Source organism: Meles meles, chromosome 15 (genome assembly GCF_922984935.1).
Source record: "Meles meles chromosome 15, mMelMel3.1 paternal haplotype, whole genome shotgun sequence".
Taxonomy (NCBI): Eukaryota; Metazoa; Chordata; class Mammalia; order Carnivora; family Mustelidae; genus Meles; species Meles meles.
The window spans coordinates 7,273,150-7,286,177 of record NC_060080.1 but is presented as its reverse complement, the minus strand read 5'-3'; the positions used below and the strand labels follow the sequence as shown (position 1 = coordinate 7,286,177).

Sequence of the window (13,028 nt, the reverse complement as noted above, 5' to 3'; positions counted from 1 at the left end):
GGGCATTGGGGAGTTTTTGCAGTGTGTCCATTCCCAATGGCTTGCCTCGAAGGTGTTTTATAAGTGGGAATTTGTCCCAGCAGCTGAGAAGGTTGTCCCAGAGGACTTAGAAGTTGGTGGTTTTCAGTATTTTGAAAATGCATCGAAATGCTGCCTTCCTGTTCAGCACTTTCATTTCAAGTCTTGTATGAAGTTTGCTGTGGATCCTGAGAACAGAGGGTTTGGCCCATACGTAGGTGGAGAGAAAAGCGTGGGTGACACAGGCCCCGAATGTCCCCAGACGTGGCTGTGAGGGAGCACCCAGAGCTCTTTGTTACCTGCGTGGTCAGGGCTGTGCTGGGGAGGACCCGTGGAGCCCCTGAGCGCTGCCACAGGACAGGTGTTCCTTCCCGCTTATCGTCTCTCCAGGGACAAGAGCAGCAGGTTAGGAATGTGGTACGACATTTGGCGGTCAGCTCATTTTAATAAACTCCGCAGTAACCCTGTGTTGTAGATCTCTCCTCTCTTTGTCTTTGACCGCTGGCCTTTTATATTCCCTTACTCAACTCGTACCCCTCCTGCCCCACAAAGGACATCAGGCACTCTCATACTGTGGAACCCCCAAGAAGAGCATGTCACATCCTGCAGTAGCCATATGCGGGGAAGGAAGGTGTGCAAAAGCCAGACAGGGCTCTAGTAAGCCCCTGGGCCCCGCTGGCACAGAGCAGCATTGTCTCACCAGCTACACCGGGGAGGTGTGGCAAGACCAGAGTCCAGATGGCGGGGAGTGCTGTAGAGCCGATTGCAGGGCAATGACCTGTTTCCTAAAAACCACCTTCCCTGCCCGAGACCTGGGTTCCCCATGGACACTGCATCCCTGTGGCTGCCGAGTTTCCTCTTCAGCTGCTTGGCCAGGCTCGGCCAGCTGCTCACCAGCTCTGCTCTCCCTAGACCTGAAGATACGGTTTTAGTTACGGTACTTACGTACCTACATCAGAAGCTACAAACACAGTAGTTCTGACTAGAGTGGGGTCCGGGGGAGAGGAAAACCTCTCAGACTGTCCCACTTCTGTGAGCACGTCCTTTCCTGATTCCTCAGGATGTTCAAAATGAACTGGTGTTGAGAAACGGGAGCTAGTCCCCAAGCTGGAATCTTGGTAAATGAGGCCTTAACTTGAACAGGAAGGGAATGAGATCTCACAGTGGCAGCAGTGAGCTTAGATGGAAGAAAGGGGGACTGTGAACTTGACACTCACACGCCGAGGATCTGCCGTGCTCTGCTCTCAGCCAGTCCGTCCAGCTGGGCAGCGCCAGTGGGACGGAAGCCACCCCAGGTTGTCCTGTTCACCCACACGACAGCCTCAGCCTCGCTCCCGACCCCCTGCTTAAACCACTTGACAGCCGCCAGGGCTTCTGGGCTTTGCCAAGTCTATGTTCGGGTATCCTCCAGACAAAATATACTTTGCCTGGGCCAAATGGCCGCCTCTGGTCCTTGGACCTGGGAGTGGGCAGATGAATTTAGCCAAAGAAGATGGAGATCTCCGGTGGTGAAGAAAGCGGCACTGCCTAGGCGTACCTGGGGGGCTGGTTGGTTGAACGTCTGACCCTTGATCTTGGCTTAGGTCATGATCTTAGCTGTGAGATGAGCCCAGCCTTGGGCTCAGCACAGAGTCTGCTGCTGCTCCTCCCTCTGCTCCACCCCATGCTCTGGGGTGCCCTTGCTCTCAAAAAAAAAAAACCAAAAACACACAGAAAACGGACACTCCCAGACTTGATAGAGTATGAAGTGATGGGCTCTGGCCTGCACCAGGCAGCCAGGGGGATTTTCCTCCTGAGAGTGCCGGAGACTCCGGGAAGGGACCTGGGGGTCTCAAGCTGTTGGTGCAGGATGAAGGCAGGGGTCTCAGCCCATCGGGTTCCGCGTTCGGTTCACTTGGGGACCATCTTCTGAGTGCAGGTCGCGGGGCCCGCCCTGCACTGTGGAGATGGGGTAGTCGGGGTGGGGGGTCGCTGCCTGGGAAGAGCAAGAAGGGCCTGGCCTCCCCAGCTCCTCACGTCATACATTTGGGGTGAGCATTGTCACGAGCAGACACAAAATTAACACATTTGAAGTCAAAAGGTAAGAGACAACCGTGTGAACTGAGCTGCCTTTTTTCATCTTAGCTGGGCTGTGGTCACTAACAGCGATAGAGTAGAGAGCAGCCGAGACACACCATGGACTCACAGAAGGCTGAGATTTCCGACTCAAATGGGCACTAACACGGACGGTCCTGTCGGGGGGCGGGGGGCAGGTGAAGGGTTTCCCCGGGTGCCGGCTAAGCAGGGGTGCTCGCTCACGAGCCGGGAAAGGGGACGGTGGGAGTCCTCTCTTTGCAGACCATTGGGCCACATCGCAAATAATCCTAACTACCTGACCCGGCAATTCTAAGGATTTGCTGACAGAAACCCCCTTGCGGGCTCCTCAGTGCACTGTAACCACACGTTAGAGACACCCCACATGGCCATCGGGTATGGACGGTCAAGGTGGCCAGTGGAACGGGCCCGTGGCCGCTTGAAGCTGCCAGAGCTGATGGGGCCCACGTCCCAGCCCGAGTGAGCGTGAGCGGTGAGGGGCGTGGGGAGAGCAAACACCCAGCAGGCCATGCGTGTGTGTGCATGCGTGTGCACACATTCCCGTGTGTGCATAGAGCCTTTCTGGAAGAGCGGACAAAGGCGTGGGAGGAGATGGGGCCCGAGGAGACTACATGGCCCTGGACATGTGTCCACGAGACTCATCTTAAATCTCAAGCCTCCCAAAAGAGGAAAGAGGCTCAGAAATCAATTGCTCGAGTCCCGTCCCACGGCGGAGGCCAGAGGCAGGCCCCGTGACCACCACGTCCACTTGGCGCCTCTCCTAGCCCACAAATGTGTTGCTGAACTTGAAGCCGGAGGCTTTCTAGTCCCACACTGGTGGTTGTTAGGAGGGAGGGTCAGTGAAGCCCCAAGTGTAGGGTTCCGAGTGAAAACACCCGAGGAGTCCTCGCTGCTGGTCCTGGGGCCGGAGGCTGGTTCCATCCCCGCGGCTGACTGGAGGATGGGGAGGGTCATAAGTGGACGGGCCCGGGGCGGACTGGCCTCCGCAGCTTCCGACCTGCCCCGGGGACCGCGCACACAGCTCCCTGGCTTGACAAGTAGAGTCGCCAGACTCGGCAAGTAAAACTTTAAGAAACTGTATGGGACATGTATTTGTTGTCTGAAATTGAAATTGAGCTGCGTAACGCTATCGAAAGGCCTCAGAGTCCTGGGTATGGGGAGCCCAGCCTCAGCCTGTGTGCGGTGTGGCCCACAGAAAGGCGCTCCTTGGAGTCTCATCTGCCAAGTGGAACAGGGACAGAAAGCTACGTGAAGCAGGTCCAAGAGGCTCTGAAACCGGGCGGGGAGGCCTTGGGGATCGGCATCCCCAAGCCTGAAACCACATTCCCAGCCACAGCCACCAGGGGGCAGAGCACCTCACGCTCCAGGCTCCTCGGCCTAGCTGGGAGCGCGACCCGACTGGTCCCGCGGTCCCTCGGTCCCTGGAGAGCCAAGACTGTGCCAGGAGGTCCGTGGGAACAGCAGCGTGCTCTGGCTCAGGAGGAGATCCAGGGCCGGCCACCGTAGTGGAACTGGGGCTTTGAGGAAGGGGCTCCAGGCACCCTGGCCACAACCAGGCCACCGCCCCCCGAAACTCTTCCTGAGCCCCCAGAGGTGAAGCTCCTCCCCCAGCCCAGCCACCGCCCCTCCTGCCTCACACCCGCTGCACCAGCCTTTCAACAGCCCTGCCGCCCACGCCTGTCCAGAGTGCGCAACACCCCCAGCCACATCCTGAGGTGACCTGCTGACCCTGCCCACCAGCCCTCTTGCCCCGGACACGGCCCTCCCTGTCCTCTCCTGTAAGACGGTGACGTTGAGGCTCGGCCTCCCGGCTGCAGTGTGCGGTAAGGGAGGCAGAGGGGCGCTATTCTCGAGGGCTCCCCATCCACTGTGCTCTCCAGGGAGCCAGGGTCCAGGTCCCCGCCCACCTCCATGCATCGGTACCTACGGCTACCAGGCTGGCTCCCTCCCCGTCTCTGTGCATGGTCCCAGGCCCACTTTCTTCCCACACCAGAGCTGCCTCCACGGCAGTGTGTGTGTGTGTTGGGGGGGACAGGGGTCCCTTCCTAACCCTGGCTCTGGCCCCGTGGCCCCCATATCCGGGGGATCGAGGAGCCACTTGGCAGCCCTCCCTCTGAGCTGGAGAGTCTGAAGGGCAGGTGTTGTCTCAGGGAGAAGCTTCCCCCTCCCCCAAGGCCCTGCAGCCCTTCCTTCTGGCAGCGGAAGTGCAGGGTCAGTGTCACCGTCTTACAGGAGAGGTCAAGGAGGGCCTTGTCCAGGGTCACGGGGCTCCTCAGTGGCCAAGCTGAGACTCGTCCCTCTGCCCCGGTGTCGGGGGTGGCTGTGGCTTCCCTGCAGCTCCAGGGAATAGGGACGGGCCACACGCGGGGTCTCAGTCATCATTCCCCGTCGCTAACCCCATGCTGGGCCAGGCACCGGATCCAAGGACAAAGGGAGGAGTTGGGTGGACAATCCGAGGTCAGTATGAGGAAGCAGTGCTGTGACTGAGGGGACCTGGGGGGCTATAAGCCATCTGGGAGGAGGCGGGGATGGCTTCCTGGAGGAAGGGACATTTGCATGTAGTCTTGAAAAGGGCCCAGAGTGTGGGTGAGCATGCGGTTCAGGGAGGACGAGGCCGGAAGGCTGCTGTCATCGAAACTGGGGACAGGAGCCGCAGCAGCCAAGCTGGGCCAGGCTGAGGGCCAGGGGCACAGGGGTTTCCGCCCCACACACTAGAATAGGCGGCCGGGACTACCACTCAACGCAGCCTCACCCCCGTCTTCTGGAGCCAGACATTTGCCCACACAGGCCCAGGCCAGGTGCAGCGGACCCTGGATGCCACATCTGTGTGGGACATGCCCTGCTGTGTCTGTGACCCCTCCACACGTTCCAGCCTGGGTCGGCCAGACTCCCATCTGCGGAGGCTCCGGAACCGAACACACCAACTGCTCCACAAACACACAGACACACACGCACCCACATCCCGGGCAAGGGGCGCGGTCTGGGGGCCATGATGCAGCTAAGTTCTCATTCTGCTACTGACTTCCGGAGTAGAAGTAGATTCTGGGACCTGAGCGAGCCTGCGGGGCCTGGCTGATGGTTCGTAGAGCACTGGGAGCCCGCGGTGCGTCCCTGGGACCCGTCCCCTCCCCTCCCCGGTCTCCTCTCCGCTCGCCACCAGGTGGAGCAGGTGAACCACAAAGACCCTTGGAAACAAGCGCCGCGCGGTCCCGGAGAACGGGCATACAGGTGGGAGCTGGGCACACTCAGTCCACGGGCAGGCAGACGGGCCAGGGCGGGCCCAAGTGCGCCCTCTCGTGGACTGCAGGAGTCAGGTGGCCTGGCAGGTCCTCAGAGATGGCTTCCCTTTGGGTCTGAGCCCAGAGGCATCTCCTCACCCCGGGGCAGTCTCAGAAGCTTCTGGAAAGAGTCCTGTAGGGGATGGAGGGGAAGTTTGCCCTCTGCAGGCAGCTGCCTTCCCTCGCCAGGTCCCTGCACTAGCCAGGCGGCACTCACCCCATGGCTCCTCTGGGCCCTGACCCTGGGTGGCGTCCCACGTGGCCACGTCCCAAGCTCTCCCTCGGGAGTGGCTCCTGCATAAACACGCCTCCGTCCAGGCCCCGCTCACTGGGCTCCTGCACCACTGCGTCTCCCACGTCTATTCTACTCTCACCCCTTGTCCTCTCAGAGGCCTTCTGGATGTCCCCCAAGCCCAGGAGGCCACGCTACAGGGATCTGACTCCCTGAGGACCCCTGGGTCTCCTCCCAGGCTGAGGGAAACCGGCGGAGGCGCCAGGCCCCCCGCTGCCCGCGGCACCCAGGGGCCCTGGAGCCCACCCCCACCGGCCTCGCGCTGGAACCCCCTTGATGGAACGGCCAACAAGCGGAGTCAGGATGGCCCAAGGCTGGTGGCTGGTGGGAGGCCGACTTGGGCCCCACAGGCCGAGCCCTGTGCCCACGGCCCCGCTCGGCGGCGCATTCCCCTGCGTCCCCTTAGAGGCGGTCAGGCCCCGTTCTGAGCTGGGGCCCTTCTTCCGGATGCCCGAGTCTCCCCTCTGGCCCCGGGGCTCCTCGCAGCAGACTCTGCGCTCACTGCTGGCCCGTAACCCAGGGCAGGGCAGCTCCGGGAAAGCTTGGGGACAGGACGGACTTTGACACAAACTCTCCTCCCTCTGGAAGACCATCTGCAGGCCTCCGGCCTCCCCGTCAGAAGTCTGACGTCCCCTCCTCAGGCAGCCGTGATGGGACTGGAAGCCAGTGCAAGCGGTCCGGCGGGGGCCACCTGGTCTACGAGGCCCGGACGGGAGGAGGGAGCACAGCAGACAGCCCGCACTCCCGGCCCCCAGCAGTGCCCCGCACAGTGCCTCAGCCGGGGATGGGGATTAGGCGCAAGGGCTCTGAGCTGAGCCCTACTTAGGGACCCAGGGACAAGCCCCTGCATTTCCCCAGACACAGCTACCTGAAGACCACTCTGTGATTAGGAGTTGTCCCAACCTGGGTCCTGGGGAGCTTATCCTGGGCTCCAGTCCCGTATCTGCAACCCCTTTCTGGAGCAAGCCACTTCTCCATACCCCAGGCCAGCCGACTACCACGTGGGTAGTCACGTCATGGCTACCTTGCAGGCTGATGGGGGGTTTACAGCAGCGCGTTCAGCAGTATCCATCCTAGGAAGCCCTCAGCAGACGGGGGCTCGCATCTTGCTGGCTTAATGCCAGTTCCCGCAGAGGAGGCCAGCCTACCCAGGGAAAGCCTCGGGCTACATTGATGAAAAGCCAGGGTTGAGAAGGGGGTAGAGCCCTGCCCTCCCAGGGCTTGATCACCGCCTGCCAGATGAACACCTGGGACATCAAGCCCCGCCCTCCCACTCCCCTCCACCTCCCAGGCCTCCTTCCTTAGATCTGAAACAACGTTCCTGCTTCGGAGTGGTTCCTATCGTTGTAGGTCCTTGGGCGGGTGGGGTGGGGGGCCACACTGACTTTGGTGAGCTCCTGCTGGGGACGGGGTCGAAGAGGACCCCCAGACCCACATCTGGGCAGAAGCACTTGTGATAGTCTGGTTGTGGATTTTTTGTTGTTGTTGTTGTTGTTGTTTTTTAAAGATTTATTTGAGAGCACACATGGCAGGGGCGTGGGTAGGGGAGAGCGGAAGAGAGGAACTGAATCAGACTATGTGCTGAGAGCACAGCTGATTCGGGGCTCGATCTCATGACCGTGAGATCACAACCTGAGCCAAAACCAAGAGTCAGACGCTTAGCCAACCGTGCCGTCCCCACACCCGACAGCTTTATGTGTCGTTTTAACTGGGTCATGGGGGCCCAGATACCTGGTCAAACATCATTCTGGATGTGTCTCTGCAGGTATTTCTGGATGAAATTGACATTTCAGTTAGTCGCCCGAGTAGGGCAGATGGATGGCCCTTCCCAACGTGGGTGGGCCGCAGCCAGTTTGTTGAAGGGCTGAACAGAGCAGGACTCAGTCAAGGACAATTCTGCTCTGAGGGTCTTGAACTGGAATGCTGATCTCTTGCCTTCAGACCCTTTCTGGAATGATGCCATCGGCTCTCCCGGGTGGAGCTCCAGCTCACAGATCTTGAGACGGTTCAGCATCCAGAATCATGGGGCCTTATAATAAGGGTGTGTGTGTGTGTGTGTGTGTGTGTGTGTGCGTGCGCGTGTGTGTGTGTGTGTGTGCGTGCGCGCGCGCCTGTGTGTGTGTTTAGATCTCCGATTGGGTCTGCTTCCCCGGAGGGTCCTGCGACAGCAGTCATTCCCATCCATGCCCCATCCCCATTCCTGGCCCCAAAACGCCCCCAACAAGCAGTACCGATTAATGTCTTTTGTAAAATTCAAGTCCCTCATGGGAAGGGAGGCTCCCCGGAGCCGGGTAGAGTGGTCAAGACACCACCTTGTCACTTTCTAGCACAGAGAGTGCCGCCCGCCGAGGCCCACGGCTGGGGACGCGCCGGGAGCTGCACCATGAACGAGCTCCTCGCAGTGCCACTGACTCGCCAGGCACTCGGGGACGGCTCGCGGTCACTAACGAGACAGCCATTGCCCCTGCCTGCCCGCGAGGCAGGCTCCGAGTTCACGCTCTGCCCACTTACCTCCATCGCCCGCCTCTCTGTTTCAGCCCGCCCGCCGGAGAAGACACTGAGGGTCTAAGAGGCCCCGCAGCCCAAGGCAGGTGTGACAGACACCGCCTGGGCCGGTCTTGACAATACAACCCCGGTCCCGATCAGCCCTTCCCACTGCCATGCCCTCCAGGGAAGGTGGGCCCCCCTCAGCCAAGGGTGCCTCTTGACTGGCCAGTCACCGTCACCTCACACCCCCGCCCTCCCCCGCCCAGGCACTGCCCTGGTGTTTCAGCCAAGGAGAGGGGAAGCTGGTGGAGGGAATTCTGGAAATTTCCCCTCCCTCTCCAGGAAGGAGAGAAGACAGGGTTGCTTCTTATCCTGCCTGTGGAATGCTGTGTCAGCTGGACTGCGGGGACCCCAAGGAGACAAGTGTGAGGACAAAAGCTAGAAGAGAGATCGGGTGGCGGGTTGGTAGGCACTCGGGGGCTCCGGGGATATGCTCTCTCCAGAGGCTGGCTTAGCCAAGCCTGCAGCACGCTGCCTTGGACCTGACGTGTGAAACAAACGTCTTACAGTACAAGCACCTTCTGCACGGTTTTGTGCTGCTGGGACCAGAGGGGTCCCTCCAGCCACTGGCTGAGAAACCAAGTCTCCCCCAGGCCTGTGCCAATGTCCCTGGTCCCCGCTCTCTCCTCGCGGGGCCTGAGAGTCAGACCTGCCAGGGATGGTCACCTTTTATTTCCACGAGCATTTCTTGGCATAAACGGGGCTGCACAAGACGTACAGACACAGGGACACGCGAGGGGCCGAGCTGACCGACAGGAACCCGCTGAACCCGCCACTCCGAGGGTCTGGAGCAGCCCGGAGGCTTTCGGGGGCCAACACGAAACTCCAAGAATTCCATTTATTTGATCATTTTTAATACAGGAAATGCCAGACCAATCAACAGGGAGGACAGACCTTACAGACGCCTGCATTCACTACGTGGACGGACGGTCGCTGCGGCACTGGGCACGCATGCATTTCCTTGGAAACGGGCAGATTGAGAGAGCGCAGGAATACCACAAAATAATCAGGCTCGGGGGCGGATCACGGGCCACTGGGGCGGGTGGGGGGCAGACCACGCATCACAGGCAACGGAGGCGTGAAATACGGGACCTACACGGCACACGTCACTTCACCAGGGGCATAATTTATACACGAAAAGGAAGGAGGCCGCAGTATCCGTACGTGCAAGCAGCTTTGGTCAGAGGAAACGCACGAGCGAGGCGGGGCCATGCACGGGGAGGGCTCGCCCGTCTACTGTCCCTCCGCTCTCGTCCCCACCTTCCCCACGGCCACCTGCCATCACCACACACAACAGCTGGCCGGGTCTCGATCTCAGGAAGTCCCATCCGTGTCCTCGGCCGTGTTCTCCGGGCTCTCTGGGGCGAGGAGATGCCCCGGGAGCCGGAACTGTGAGCCCTGCGTGTAAACACCTCCCCGGGGGGGTAGGGGGTCCCTGGCGGTGGGGGGGCGGGCAGGGGGGGCAGGAGGAGGCCAGGTGGAGGAGGGAGGCCCAGCCTCCAGGCCCAGCAGGTCGCCTGGGCCCGGCCGGAGAGCAGGAATGGCGGAGGAGGCATCCGCTTCTGCAAGCGAAGCTTAGCCGGCGAGACGAGCCTGGGTTCCGCCGCCGCCGCCCGCCGCCAGCCCCTCAGAACTGGCCAGCACTGCTGGGGTCGCACTGCAACAACCGCACGATGGAGGGGTCGCTCTTGGCACCTTTAATGAACTCTTCCAGGGACAGCTTGCCTGCGGCGCGGGAGAGAGGAATGGGGGTCAGCCGGGGCTCCACACTCTTCATGCGTCCGGAGGTCCCGGCCACCGCTCCCACATCGGGGGACGCCCCCTTTGGTCCAAGTCCCGCACCTTCCGAAGCTGGACCAAAGTGGACTCCACTAACTTTGCACACCTTTCTGGAAAATCCCCTTCTGCTTTCACCGCCCAGGGAAAAGCATCAGGCAACTTAAAGGACACGCCCTGGGTATGACAGGCGCTGTGGCTTATGGGACAGCGTCAATCCTTTTGGAAGCCACCCCAGGCTTTATGTAAGAAAGGTGGGACTCGTCCAGAAAGAAAGTCACCCGTAACTGATTTGGAGCTGAGGGGACCATGGCTGGGGGGCAGGGGGCAGCCGGGCCCCCCCCCACCCATCACTACCCAGTGCCTGGTTTCCCCTGGTGGTGGCATGGCTTGCTGCTCGCTGGCAGGACCGCTCTGTGCTGAGGGACTCTCGCCCTCGGGGGTGGGGCCTCGAGCGGGCTGGCCTTGCTCTGGGTCCGGCCGGTGCTGCCTCATCCTCCATCCCTCCTGCACCACCGACCCCATTACCGCTAGGACCGGGAGTAGGAAAGTGGGTTTGAAAACTGAAGTGAGTTCTGGGGAAGCCTATGTTGGGACACCCACGGGCCCCCCTCGGTGGTCCCTCTCCCGGGACTCCCCCCACCCCCAAAGCGGAAGGACCTAGGTCTGAAGCTGGCCCTGTTCCAGCGACTTATGCCTTGGGGGAGTCTGCGGCTGTGAGGCCGTGGTGATAGTGACCCCGCAGATCGGCAGTAAAGGGACCGAGGAGCTTGTGGCCCACGCCACGCCGCCACAGGCAAGATACCAATGTTTCCAAGTCTCAAGATCTTTAGCCCTGACCTGGTCTGGAAGATGCGCTCAACGAGCTGGGGCCCGGGAGCCAGAAGAGTCATCCAGAAGCTTCCACGCAGAGACCTCCTGCTAGCCCCCTGCCCGAGAGGAACACCCCCTCCTCCCGGCCCCCAGCAGGAGGCAGGCGGGCTGGCCCCAGGGGAGACAATACAACACCCAGGCTCAAGGATGGGTTGGGAAGCAGCCCCCTCAATGGAGGAGAAATTCTCCGGGACCCTGAGTCTGCACAGAGGGGCTGCTAGGCTCTGGTGCTCTCCTGTGCTTGGTGGGGACTTTTACCCACCACCCCCCAACTCTGATCACTCAGAGGGAGAAGCTTCTGAGAGCAGAGCCCCTCCTCCTGGTAGACAGCAGGACAGGTGAGGGGCTGATGGGGGACCCGAGGGGCTCCGGGGGTTCCTGAGCACAGTCTGGGTCTGTCTGGCAGCGGTCAGCGTACTCCTTGCGCTCAGCCAGTCTCTATTCACACTGACGGCCGGAATGGGTGTGGACCGGAGAGCGCTAGGCTGGGGGAAATCCGCCAGGCCCCCCTGACCCCTGGGGAGGGTGGCAGGGAAGGTGAGACGACGTGCAGGGCCCCGGCTACTCCAGCAGCCCGCTCAAGAAGGGGTGCTCCTGAGCACCCCTGCCTTCACCTTCATCTCTCCAACAGCAACTCTCCCTTCCTGCACCAAGGCCTGGGACAGACGGCCACCGGGGCTCACAGAGGTGCCCTGCACCGCAGAGCACAGACTCGGGGTCCCCAACAAGCTGGGAAGGTGTGGGCCCAGTTGGCCTTCTGGAGGAGCGGGGGAGGCTGGGAAGCCTGGCAGGGGAGAGGAGTTGAGAGCGCCATGCCCAGGGCTCTGTGCTCACAGCACTGTCTCCCTGAATCCTCACAACCATAAGAGACTGCATTTATTATGCCCATTTCACAGAGGAGGAAACCAAAGCTCCGGAGAGCCAAGACTCGGTGCAGGTCCTTCGGAGTCCGAAGCCTGCGTCTTGCTACCCTGGAGGGTGAAGCCGGGCTTTAAATCTGCCCAAGGGCAATGCCAGGCACAAGGCTGTCTTGTCTCGTGACCATGACTGGGGAACCGCTGCCATGCTGTCTGCTGCGTCCGGCGTACCTTCTGCCGCTGTGCTCACACAGCAAGCCTGTCCCTGGGCCGGCTCGGTCCTTCAACCCATTTGCCAGAAGCGCTGCAGACCTTGCAGAGTGTTTCCTGATGTATTAGCTTGTTTTTCATCTCCAGCTCAACCCAGGGGTGTTCCCTTTGCTACTCTAAATGTCCCATTTCTTTATTGTTCAAAAGCAAATCCAACCGGACTCCGAGACTGCACTTGACAAAGCCGGCAGGAGGCCTGGACCTACCGGGTCGTAGCTGCCTGCTCTTACGTGGATCCCGCAGAGCCCCACCGCCAAGGTCCCCCGACAGAGCCCCTGGGGGCCACTGGGGAGCCCATCATCTCAGGATGACAGCAAGGGTCCCAGCATTCAGGACCCTTGATCTGCACCCTCCCCCCAAACCCAAGAAGGGCCCAGGTGCTATCAGTGCCCCTGGTTCCCTGTCCCTGGGACACATCCATGGGGCTGACAGTCTCTCCTATTTTAAAAGCACTTTAAAACAACACTAGGGCTCAGCGGGGACAGGGGGCACAAAGGACACAGTCAGGACACAGACCCAGGTCTCCCTGACTGAATCCTGCCTCTTCCCTCAGGCCAGGGGGAGCTGGGGGAGGCCTGAGGAGCTGCCGAGGGAGAGGGAAGTGTTCTAAATGTACCTCTGCTCTCAGTAGCCCCGCACACACGCACACACTCACACATACGCACACACACCCACTTCTTACCGTCGTTGTTGGTGTCCATCTGCCTGAAGATCTTGTCCGTTCGTTTCTCCGGAGTGGACTCATCCTCGGGCATTTTCATCACAGAGGACACCATTTTGTAGATAGCCTGCAAAGAGACACGTAGAAGCAAGTGCTCCGAGATTCTGGAACATTCCTGGGCAGGTAGGGCAGGTGTGAACTTCTGCCCAGGCCACAGAAAGGCACGGAGAGGTCGGGATTTGAGCAGCCTCCAGGACCCTTCCTCAGCTTTCTAGAGGAACATTTCCAGAATGTTCCATGGGGACTATCACAGATGGCACACCAGGCAAAGGAAGTCAGACCAATTTATGTGACGTTCAAGA

At 60.6% G+C, this 13,028-nt stretch overlaps 1 protein-coding gene across 1 annotated transcript in view; it reads right to left on the bottom strand.

Annotated features, from left to right (window-relative positions):
• Positions 1 to 9,053: 9,053 nt before the first annotated feature.
• HPCAL1 (hippocalcin like 1) overlaps positions 9,054 to 13,028 on the bottom strand; it is a 108,938-nt gene continuing 104,963 nt past the window's right edge. Inside the window, exons 3-4 of the mRNA XM_045979393.1 lie at positions 12,688 to 12,793; positions 9,054 to 9,954 (exon numbers count right to left, since the gene is read on the bottom strand). Coding sequence (XP_045835349.1) covers positions 9,857 to 9,954; positions 12,688 to 12,793 — 204 coding nt within the window. The 3' untranslated portion in view covers positions 9,054 to 9,856. The remainder of the gene's footprint in view (positions 9,955 to 12,687; positions 12,794 to 13,028) is intronic.